The sequence below is a fragment of the Rhinoderma darwinii genome, chromosome 11 (assembly GCF_050947455.1).
Source record: "Rhinoderma darwinii isolate aRhiDar2 chromosome 11, aRhiDar2.hap1, whole genome shotgun sequence".
Lineage (NCBI taxonomy): Eukaryota > Metazoa > Chordata > Amphibia > Anura > Rhinodermatidae > Rhinoderma > Rhinoderma darwinii.
In genome coordinates this window covers 55003440-55015729 of record NC_134697.1, presented here as the reverse complement: position 1 = coordinate 55015729, position 12290 = coordinate 55003440, and the positions used below count along the sequence as shown (strand labels likewise).

General features: G+C 44.2%; 1 protein-coding gene across 2 annotated transcripts in view; it reads right to left on the bottom strand.

Moving 5' to 3' along the window:
* Nucleotides 1–1454: 1454 nt before the first annotated feature.
* The window catches only part of MICU1 (mitochondrial calcium uptake 1), a 198965-nt gene continuing 188129 nt past the window's right edge, over nt 1455–12290 (bottom strand). For both annotated transcript variants that reach the window (XM_075841550.1, XM_075841549.1), the window contains one exon: nt 1455–3595. In XM_075841550.1, the coding sequence (XP_075697665.1) occupies nt 3435–3595 (161 nt within the window). In that variant the 3' untranslated portion in view covers nt 1455–3434. The remainder of the gene's footprint in view (nt 3596–12290) is intronic.

The following is a 12290-nucleotide window of genomic DNA, read 5'->3' as shown; positions in this document are numbered from 1 at the left end:
TGCTTGTTCCCACCAGGCATGATGAAAAGGGGGAGGGGAGTAGACAGTCTTAAGCTTGTGCCCACCTCTCCACAGTCCACATAGCAGATATAGGGGCTGCTTTTAGCCATGTCGTATATGTTCTTTTGGAGATGGCTACAGACTAAGAACGCCGAACATTTTACGAATATGAAAATACTACATATAATATAGCATAGTTACGATTATCTGTACCCTACCTGTATCAATCATACATTCATGGGCCCATGATTGTTCACGTCAGTCGAGTAACGCGTCCTCAAATTTCTATATCCGTACCTTGTCTCAAGATCAGGATGTTGTATCCAGAATATTTTTTGAAAAAAAAAGTCATAACAAATGCACATAAAAGATGAAAGAAAAATAGGAGGAATCCTCCAGCTTACCTTGACGCAGACTTGTACTGCTTGTAGCGCTCGGGTCCTTGTGTCAGCACACGGCATGGATTAGAAGGAGAAGGCAAAAATTGGCTCCATCGCTGGTATAAATATAAAAAGGAAACTTCTTCCAAGTTTTATTAGGTGGTTAAAAATGAATTCAGCAGGATATTTTCCTTGGTACAAAGGGTGATTCAGGAAATATGCAATGCCTACGCGTTTCAGACGCTTGCTGCGTCCTTTCTCATGGCATAAAAGAAGACATAAAAGATGAGCGGTATTGGACCTTCATTAAAAACCATGTTAGGGAATTGCATAAAATATAAATTTGGCTTGTAAAGGGAGTGATTCTGCCAATAGCTGTATATTAGGTGACTGTTGTTGAGGAAATGTCCAACTATATTCTTTATTTAAAACATTTTTTTTTTTAAAGTATTTTGTCTAAATGTCTGTTACACATCCATTTTTTTTATTTGGTCTACCATGCAAAGGTTTGCTTTTTTTTTTTAATAAGATGTTTTTGTCTATCCATTCAACCAATGCTAAAATTTATGTCTGAAAAGAGTCCCTAACCTGTACCGTATAACATGTAACCAAACCCACTACTGAAATCGACTTCTTCTAAACAGTGCTAATAATATCATATACAGTATGTGTGTAACAGCGTCTGACAGATCGGAGGACTGGAGGGAGGTGAAATAAGGTAGTGAACATGGGGGCAGATATTTTCTTCTGGACTCCCAGTGAAAAAAACATCAATATCATCATATTCCGAACCTAAAATATCTGCTTAAAGGGGTTGTATGAGATTAGAGCCACTTTTCTCCATTGCGGTACTAGACACAGCCATGGACAAGAACGCTACGGTTTCTGGAAGAAACAGCGATCCAAGTCCGGTTCAGTGGAACCACCAGAGGTCCTGGTACTGCAGCTGTAACAGACACTAAAACGTGCCGATATTACCACCATGTGAAAGCATTCTGCGGGAGGACTGAAGAAGAAGCTCTCATACTCCAGGTCTTACATGAGATTCCATCAAACACTTTGACGCAAAGCCACTTCAACATGAGAACATTTTATTTTTATTTACAATCGTATGCATCTTGCTTCCCTTACCACCAAATCAGGCCCAACCAACTGCATGAAGCTTTAGAAAATGTAGATCTATAGTGTCGTTATATAAACCAGTCTTAATGTCGAATATTTTTTGTATTTTCAAGTTGTACCTGTTTATTATTTTCATCTCTTCATATTCGGGTTTACTGAAGTGATGCTGCATGCAAAGTTGCTGGTATTCTCAGAAGAAATAATAACTTGACATGTTGCATATTAATATTAAGCCATGTGTATCCTGTCTCATGCCGTACGGTATCATTCTTTTTATTAGTCGTGAACTGACTGTTAACAATAAAACGAATGATCAGTCTCATCTGTGTGCGCTACTAGATAACACCCTACTCTAAGGGCTTGTCCACATGTAACGGATTTGCTGCAGAAAATTTCTGCAGCATTTCCGCATAAACTAGCAGACAATCCGCTGTGGAAAACCCGCACCATTTCATGCGGTTTTTTTTAACTGCAGAAAATAGTGCAGATTTTGCGGCGTTTTTTTCAAGCCTGTGTGATGAGATCTCTTCAGAAAAACGCAGGAAATTACTCCACTTTCCAAGGCAATAATTAACATGCCACGCAACTAAAATGACGCACTGCAGGCAAATTTCTGGACTGAATTTTTATGCAGCGTGTGGATGACATTAGTTCAAACACACCCACTTTGCTGTTACTGTATTCTGCTGCATATTTTCCATCCGCAATTCTGGACGGAAAATTAGAAGAAATTCGTTACGTGTGGACAAGGCTCTGAAACACTCCTGGGTGGTAGAGCTTCGTGGCTGCCAATAGCCATAATATCATGAAAACGAATAACAGACGTGTGACCTTTGGTGCCCTCATAGTAGCCTACAGCAAAACAATAAAAATATTCCAATTTATTCTGCAGGTATCAAGCTAGAAAAAAAACTGAATTCTTAGGCCAAACAAATGTTTTCCAAAAAGTCTCCTGTGCTATAAAGCTGGCCATGATGTAATGCTGGACACAAATGGAAGAGTTTGTCCTCAGTCTGACCAGGGTTCTGATACTTTCCAATATTTAGAAGTTTGTTGGTAAAGGAAAATACATAGACTACATGTTTTTTCCTATATAAAAATAAATCAGATGAGTGGGGTAAAAATAACTTTATTAAAGTTTTTCTCTGACTAAATTTATTTTTAGAAAAAATGATGAATTCCACAGCCTGAGAGGCTTTTTATTCCTGTTTTCCCTTCCGCAATACCCAATGCAGCTTTGACATGAACACAGTTTGGTTAGGGATACACTTCTTTAACAACCATCCTTTTCAAGGGGTTGCCAGGCAGGATATCCCTAGCAACCAGTTCGTTTTAGACTACGGAGGCAGAATTTCTACTGAACGAAGAGCAGAGAAGGGGCAATAAAACTCAGTGGGGCTATGGGATTATGTTATTGCCATATTAGCCATACATAGATTTAGGTGGAAAACTCTATAATGTTCGCATTGCCCTTACAAGGAAAATGTAAAGTACATTTCTGTCAGATTAGGATTAAATGCTATGATGGATAACTGGTGGTGGTTTTAACCAGGTCTGATACGTTTTCCCGCTAGAACTGGGTCTTTTTGCCACTATAGAATCATCCGTAATTACACGATTGACTGGTTATCGGTTGACAAACCTATTTACTTAGCTATGGTCTCCACTGGACATAGGATAAAATAAAAGGCAACTGTACGGTTACTCGGCTATTGCTAGACTATAACCTATTACACTTCCAGCCATGTAACACCGTACGGCAAAACGGTTAGTGACACTAAGCGCTTATATTATTGTATAGACTAAGAACATTTACTGCACGTTCCTCAGGATGATCCTTTTTAACTTTTCCTTGTATTGCAACAGTCTGTGTGCGTGAAAGTCTTTTATCATCTTTGGATTTGCTGTGGGACTGAGCTCCTTTTCCTCTTTTTACTGCTTTGGTAAGGCGAAATCCCAGGCCGTCTCTTGGGCACATTTCCACATGGCTCTCATAAGGCGAGTGAATCCCATGTCTTTTGGCTTCTCCAGTCCCCTCATTAAACGCTGCTTCATGATGGCGATGAACTCCTTATTACTTAGTTCCCCGTTTCCTGTCAAGAAATATTAAAGAAAGATCATTTTCTGTTGCAGAATGACTGCCATGTTCCTGCCAGTTTATGGCCCATACATCATTATATGACATCCGCCAGCAAGATTAACAACCACCAACCAAAGACTAAACATGGAACTGCACATTAGATATTTCAGTTAATCCAGCAACAGTTAACGGCAAGGAAGCAATGTAAAAAAATACAAAACAATCAGGTCTGCTTACTGTCACCCACTTCACTTAGGGCCTGTTCACATCACCGTTCATTTCCGTTTACGGGGTTCCGTCGGAGGGTTCCGTCGGGTGAACCCCGCAACGGAAAGTGAAACTGACAGCACAGCTTCCGTTTCAGTCACCATTGATCTCAATGGTGATGGAAACATCGCTAATGCTTTCCGTTCGTCACCATTCCGTCTGTTTTCCGACGGAATCAATAGCGTAATTGACTGCGTTATTGATTCCGTCGGAAAACCGGAAACCAGACGGAATGGTGACGAACGGAAAGCATTAGCGATGTTTTCCGTCACCATTGAGATCAATGGTGACTAAAACAGAAGCTGTGCTGTCAGTTTCACTTTCCGTTGCGGGGTTCACCCGACGGAACCCTCCGACGGAACCCCGGAACGGAAATGAACGGTGATGTGAACAGGCCCTTATATATTTTTTGAGTGCACACATATACACACACACACACACACACCTAAAAAAAAAAAAACACAATCACATGAAAAAAAAAAACGTTTGCAATTTTTAATGGCTAAATGATACATATTATGATGAAGTAAAGAAATATTGTGCACCATGCATCTCATATAATGATTATGCAGTCATGGAGAATTCTTCTATAGTAACAGTACAGTACACACCTAATAACATTCATATGCAGGCAGTTCATAACACTCACCATTTCCATGCACCAGTGCATTATACACCATATCTGACAGCTCAGTGCACTGTATATCAGAGCTGATAATTCTGCAGCAGTGCAGTATGTATTGAAGCCAAGTACTATGCAGCGGTGCAGGATATTTTCTATGTAAGCTAACAAATGCAACATACAATAAAAAATTATTTTGTAAACTATTCCTTGAACCTTTATAAGAAAGTGCATTATTTTGCTAAGATTTTTGGCATACCACGGATACTATAAAGGGTATTTCCCCTGGATCGTTAATAATTGAATTTCTTAAATATTGAAGAACAGGTCATTGATCCTAAAGAATTCCCATTCTTTCCTAAACTCTACAAGGATCTAGGACTTCAGTATAACAGATTCCCCATCTAAAATCGACCCTAATCATTCACCTACCTGCTGTAGATGTAACAAAGACATAGGAAACTTGTTACACGCTGCATATGGTTTACTTGCCCAATCCTACATTCATTTTGGCACAAAGTTCCATCAATCATAAATACATTTTTAGATTAAAATACGACACTCACTCTCGAGCTGGTTTTACTAAGGCCCCATGCACACGACCGCAAAAACGGACCCATTCACTTTCATTGAACGCGGACACCTTTCCGTAGCACTACGGAAGGGTGTACGTGCCGCGGAAATGTTCCGGGAATTATGGAACATGTCCGTTCTTTTGCATTTTGCGGGCCGTGCTCCCATACTTTGTATGGAAGCACGGCCCGAAAATGCGGCTGTCAGTCGGCGGCCGGCCGTGATTGCGGGCACGGTCGTGTGCATGGGGCCTAAGCCTGGATAATACACAACTCCTTATAAATCCAACCTTTACTATTACACACCTACTTAACTCACCGAAAAGAATAATTGCAACTCGGAAGAAATCGACTCTGCACCTTTATTAGAATGGTAAAAGGAAATCATCGTAATCCAATCTTATACAAAAAAAATTATGGTATTGAAGTGAATAGGAGCAGAGCTGCAGTAACCTGGCACGGCCGCTATATAGTGACTGGAGCCATCTGCTTCCGGCACCGACCACTGCATAAATTCCGGCAGCCAGAACAGCTGATCAATAAGGTGGCAACCCCTTTAACTATTTAAGTAACAATAATTGAGATAGAATGTTTGAAAACCAGATAACCCCGTTTAACTCAAAATTCCCATATACGGTATTTTAAAATGTTTTACTTTTCTTTTTATTTGACCAGACAAACCTCTTTAAAGAGCTACTGAAATGTATTATATATAGATGTATATAACTAGACAGATAGATGTATATATCTAGATAGATAGATAGGTATATTTATTTTTTTAAGTTCCCATTTCAGGTCACAATTCAGAACCATGACATAATTCCATTATACACAAGGGAACGTAAGTGACAACACTAAGGTAACTGACACTAGCGAGCCCCTCCGAATATTAAGATGGAACTTCTCATTGAAGCAATAAGTAAAATGACTTTTTCAAGAAGGGGAAAAAAGTGAACAAAAAAATGTAAAAAATAAGAAATCAAGTCTAGATAGAGCAGTAAATAAACCTTGTAGTTCGGCAAAGCACACGGCTCTCCAGTGTTGACAGAATGATTTAGATACTAAACAAGGATCTGAATATTACCTTGTAGAAAAGATTCATCTTCTCAGAGAAAGTAAGATAACGTAACTCACAAGCGGCAGCTAAATCCATACTGCAGAACTTGGCAATCGACGGAAGGCAGCAAATAAGAACATTGAGAAGAGGACATTACGTTCCAAACAATTCGCTGCAGATATACTCCTGCCTTTAGAGAGGTTCAATAACAGCATATTTGCAAGAATGTAGCTTCCCTGACTTGATAACTTTAAGACAATTGCCTGTAACACATCTTTACATTTGCTGTCTTCGGGTAAGATCACACATAAATACTGCAGATTTTTTGCAACGGAAATCACTGCGAAAGATCCGCAGCATAATACAGTAGCAGCAGAGTGTATGAGACATGAACAAACCTCATCCACAAGCTGCGTAAATGTTGAGCGGAAACATCGCTCAGAAATTGACCTGCAGTGCGTGTTTTTAATCCGCAGCATGTCAATTGTATTTGCATAAATGCGGAATATTTGTTGCAAATTTTTCCCTATTGCAGTCAATGGGGACGCAACACCCGCAACAAATAGCAGAATTTGGGGGTTTTTTTTGCGGCGGAAAAGCAGCAATTCCGCGGCAAAAAACGCAACTCAGATTTATTTTTTTAAAACTTCTACTTACCCAGAATTCTGTGTTTCTTCATCCAGGCCAGGCTCCTGAGATGACACTTCATCCCATGTGACCGCTGCAGCCAACCACAGGCTGCAGCGGTCACATGGGATAAATCATCATCCCAGGGCTGCAGAACATCAGGACGTTGAAAGGACGCGTTGCCATATATCTATTTTCTTTTTTCTGTGCGGTTTTCCGCAGCGGACATTCCGGACAGAAAACGGCACCACAATTTGGTGCAGTTTTTCGTCCTGAATTCCCTGCGGCACACAGGGCAGATACGCTGTGTGCTTTTATGCAGCCTTTCGCCTTGTGTGAACATGCCCTTCTAGTAATAAAAAAAAAAAAGCCACTCTGACCAGTCCAGAGAACTCAAACACAAAAGAAAAACTTGTTTTGAAGCGAATCCCCACCTTTTATCAACATGTCTTTTAACGTCCAATATTCTGTGCTGATTTATAGTACGGGAGACAAGGAATGAACCAGACGGTAGCGTCCTTAACTACCACCACCATTGTATTTCGCACATGCGCGCTTTGTGAAAATATCGAACATTTGGCCATATTAGAAGTTAAAACAGCTTCCAAATTATAGACTAGACCTGCCGAACATTGTAAAGCTGTAATATAAAAGACTACCACATTATATCTTGTGCATACAACTACCAGGTGTGCGCAAAAGATTCATATATGTTACCGTGCGAACTTTAGACACTACACTCCGGTTCATTCATTGGCTCCTGCACACGCTCAGGTGACGAACATGTAGCGAATCATGTTTCTAATATGCCCAGTATGAATCTTAGGATGCTGCAAATGGCTCCACTCCTCGCCTCTGTATGACCGTGGATACAAAATAAATTATGTATTATTTTGTCGTTTTGAAACACTGAGACACCTTGTATATGTCATATACAAGTTCTGCTAGTTCCTAATCAGAAGTTCAGAGTACCACAGCCAAGGTCCGGTCCAGTAGACATCTGTTGATCAGACAGGTGTAAGGAATCTCAGCTACTTAGTCATGGGAAGCATTCAATTTAGAGTCAACTGGGTAGAGCCGAGCACCACCAGAAGCCGCAGGATATAGAGCATTTTGTCCTATGTACGGAGACCGTGCTCTGTGAGCCTATAAGGTGGCAAAAGGCCGGCTATGTTCACAGCAGTATCCCATGGTGGTCCCGTGAAGCAGAAACCCAGAATAAGGCCCCATTACAGACCGTAATTACGGACCCATTCACTCCTATTGCCCACAGACACCTGCCTGTATATTTACCGGCAGGTGTCCTTGCCATAGAAAGGCTCCGCAAAAGATAGGACATGTACTATTTTTTGCTTTTTACGGACTGTGCTCCCATACTTTATACGGACCTGAGATGTTACTGGCGCAGAGCAGCAGGAGGTCAGGCCCCATTGTAATAGAAAAGGCAAACATGGAGAACAAACAAGTCTACCTATAAAGGTCAATTGCAACATAAAACTATTGTACAGTGCCTGTATTTATTGATTTTTCATATACTTCTAGAAGGGAAGGCTAAAGCTATATATTGGTTTACGTGTTGCCTAGTGCCCAATTGACAGCCTTACTTCTGCAGCACAACAGAATGGCCACAATATTGCAAGGAGCTGCAAATGTGTTGTGCCTGCCAAAATTATAGTCCCCAACACATTCCTCTGTGTTTTCTCATTGGTCAAATAGAAGAAAAGCTGTGATTCCTAATAAGTATTTTCAATATGGCTCCTCTCATGTAGAGGACCAGGGATAGAAGTTTGCCTTATAAACAATTTTCAGTGTTGATTATATATTTGATTTTATGTCAATGTAAATGTAATAGTTAACCCCTTAAAGACCAGGCCAATTTGAGTTTTTCATTTTCGTTTTTTCCTCCCCGCCTTTCAAAAGCCATAACTTTTCTATTTCTTTGTCGACATATCAGGACCAGAATAAAGCTCAGTACATAAATACAACACCAGCTCAAATACAGCTCAATTTCGTGCAACCCCTGCTGTACAGGTTTGCACTAAATTGTATACAGCTCCCAGCAAGGCCCAAACAATGGTAAGGAGATGCGGTTTCACCCAAAAAAATAAATAAATATCATACCACCCATCATCTCGCTGCAGATAATACAGTGACTACAGTACAGATTAGAGGCAAAATAAACATTTACATTAAGTGACTCACAGGTGATGTCAGATTCTAGTTGTTCTTTTTCTCTCTTCTCCATCCGGTCCAGACCTCTAGGACTACTTCTCCTGGCCACAGCCCATTTCTGCAGTTTGCAACTCAGATGTCTTCAGCTTCTCACTTTTCAAACATTTCTGCACCTATAAACAAAGATAAAGTTCTCATGGTGCCAGACACTACGCCCCTAAATATAATAGCGCCATACACTGTACCTCCTATTATACACCGTGTCACACACACACACACCCCGTGTCCCTGTAGATAGTGCGCCCACAGAGCCCCCTGTAGTGCCCTACCTACATAGATCCCCCTGTAGATAGTGCCACACATACAGCCCTCTGTAGATAGCGCCCCACATACAGCCCTCTGTAGATAGTGTCCCACATAGACACCATTGTAGATAGTGCCCACATAGCCACCCCTGTAGATAGTGCCCTACATATAGCCCCCCTGTATATAGTGCTCCACATGTAGACCCCTCTGAAAATAGTGGCACACATGTAGCCCCCTGTAGATAGTGCCTCACATATAGCTCCCCCTATAGTGCTCCATATATAGCCCACCACTGTATATAGCTCCCCTGTAGGTATAGCCCTGCATATATTTCCCCTATAGTGCTCCACATATTGCCCAGCCCTGTATATAGCCCCCTTGTAGATATAGCCCACCCCTGTATATAGTTTCCTACATATAGCCCACCCCTGTATATAGTGACTCACATATAGCTCCCCCTATAGTGTTCCACATATAGCCCACCCCTGTATATAGCCCCCTGCTGTAGATAATGTCACACATTTTTATTAGGATAAAAAAAATAAAAATTTACATACTCACCTGAATCCCATTCCTGCACAGTCCGGTGGCAATGCAGACCTGCTCTCTTCTGAGCAGGTTTGCTGGGGTTGAACGACGCAAGCGGCACAATGATGCAATCGCACCGCTTGCGTCATTGAAAGGCGCTGATTGACAAGGCACAGAATGTACCTGGCCCGTCAAAGCCTATAGTGCAGGAGGGGGCTTGTTTCAGTGGCACCGCCGCCCCCTCAGAGAGGCAGCAGGCCGCTGTCATGGACGGTGCGGCCCTGGCGTCCCCCCCCCAGCTTCCCTCTTACTTCCTCCCGGGGCACATGCCCCACCTACCCCCCCCCCCCTTAGCTACTCCCCTGGAAAAAACAGATGCTGAACATGTGAAAATCCGACTGCTCCAAAGAGAAGCTTTTTGGATTTTCACACTAGAATTCAAAGAGTTAAATGTGAACTACAATCACAGTATGTTTTTATAGGTTCCTGTCAGCATTGGGTTTCTATGGGTAACATATTATTGTTGACCATGTTGAGGCCCTGGTATAGACTAAACACCTTTTAATATGAACTTTAAATAGAGATATATGCAATTGTATTGTGATAGGATATTTATAGTGTTAAAGCTAATGTTTATTATTCCGTGCCTCCTGTATGTCCAGGTTTGATTTTGATGTAATTTTGGACTAATTGGCTACACTTGTTCTACATGGACAGGTATTTACAAGGTCAAGGGATGCACTGCATATGCTTGAGAAAGGGGGTGGAGCCCCAAAATGTTGAACCGCGTCAGGAAAAGCTCATGATGTATACGTTAAACAGATGCCTGTGACTTATGGTTTACGTGGTATAAGTAGCATACGTCACCCAGGGCCAGCGTCAGCACCCGACTAACCCGGGCAAGTGCCGGGGCCCACTACCCTTGGGGGGACCCACTCGGCCACCGGGTACTGATGTTGTCATGGCCTCTCCAGGAGTGGAATCCCCGGCCAGTGTCTTGCCGGGGATTCTGCTACTAGAGGGAGCCCCGGTCTAGGAGGTGGCATAACTATTTCTGTAGCAGACATAGCGGCTGTCCTCCGTCACACCCCCGCATGCCCAGTGGCCATGCTAGCAGCCGCTATGGCTGCTACAGTGGTAGCGACGCTACATTCAATAGTAGTCCTTAAGACGCAGATGCTATTGAACGCTATGGCAGAGCAGAGAGGTAGCTCTGCCGTTTACTACGCTAGACTCCCAGGCAGAGTGCTAGTAGCTAATAGGACAGTGATGTCAGGAGCAGAGCAGTGTCCCAGGCAGACTACTAGCAACGCTCTGCCCGGGACTTTGGCTCTGGGGTTGCCCCTGGCATCACTATCCATATATAGACAGTGATGTCAGGGCTTCCCCAGGGATGGAGTACCGGAGCAGAGCCTACACTATCGCTCTGACCGGGACATCAGCTCTGCTCCGGACATCACTATCCATATATGGATAGTAATGTCAGGAGCAGAGCAGGAGTCCCAGGCAGAGTGATCGTAGTGCTCTGCCCGGGACTATGGCTCTGGGATTGCCCCTAAAGCGGAATCCCCAGCCAAAGTGTCGGCAATGCTCTGGCTGGGGATTCCACTCCTAGAGGGAGCCCCAAAGGTGCTACCTACAGGGAGGGGGGCTGTGCGGCACTCCCTGGGAGGAGGGGACTGTGCGGCACTCCCTGGGAGGAGGGGACTGTGCGGCACTCCCTGGGAGGGGGGGACTGTGCGGCACTCCCTGGGAGGGGGGGACTGTGCGGCACTCCCTGGGAGGGGGGGACTGTGCGGCACTTCCTGGGAGGAGGGGACTGTGCGGCACTCCCTGGGAGGAGGGGACTGTGCGGCACTCCCTGGGAGGAGGGGACTGTGCGGCACTCCCTGGGAGGAGGGGACTGTGCGGCACTCCCTGGGAGGAGGGGACTGTGCGGCACTCCCTGGGAGGAGGGGACTGTGCGGCACTCCCTGGGAGGAGGGGACTGTGCGGCACTCCCTGGGAGGAGGGGACTGTGCGGCACTCCCTGGGGGGAGGGGACTGTGCGGCACTCCCTGGGAGGAGGGGACTGTGCGGCACTCCCTGGGAGGAGGGGACTGTGCGGCACTCCCTGGGAGGAGGGGACTGTGCGGCACTCCCTGGGAGGAGGGGACTGTGCGGCACTCCCTGGGAGGAGGGGACTGTGCGGCACTCCCTGGGAGGAGGGGACTGTGCGGCACTCCCTGGGAGGAGGGGACTGTGCGGCACTCCCTGGGAGGAGGGGACTGTGCGGCACTCTCTGGGAGGAGGGGACTGTGCGGCTATCTACAGAGAGCACAAAATTTACGGCGGTACAAACTGGGGGCTAACTTCTATATGGGGACCTAACTTCTATATGGGGGCATAAACAGGGCCTAACATCTATGTGGGGGCACAAAGTGACGCTTTCTGCCATTTTACTGCCGCCATGAGTTCCCCCGCAAAGGGGAATACTGAGTCTGTGTCGCCCAAGTGCCCACATAAACCTGCCGCCGGCTCGGACATCACCCATAGGCTTTCATGTAACAAAAAAAAA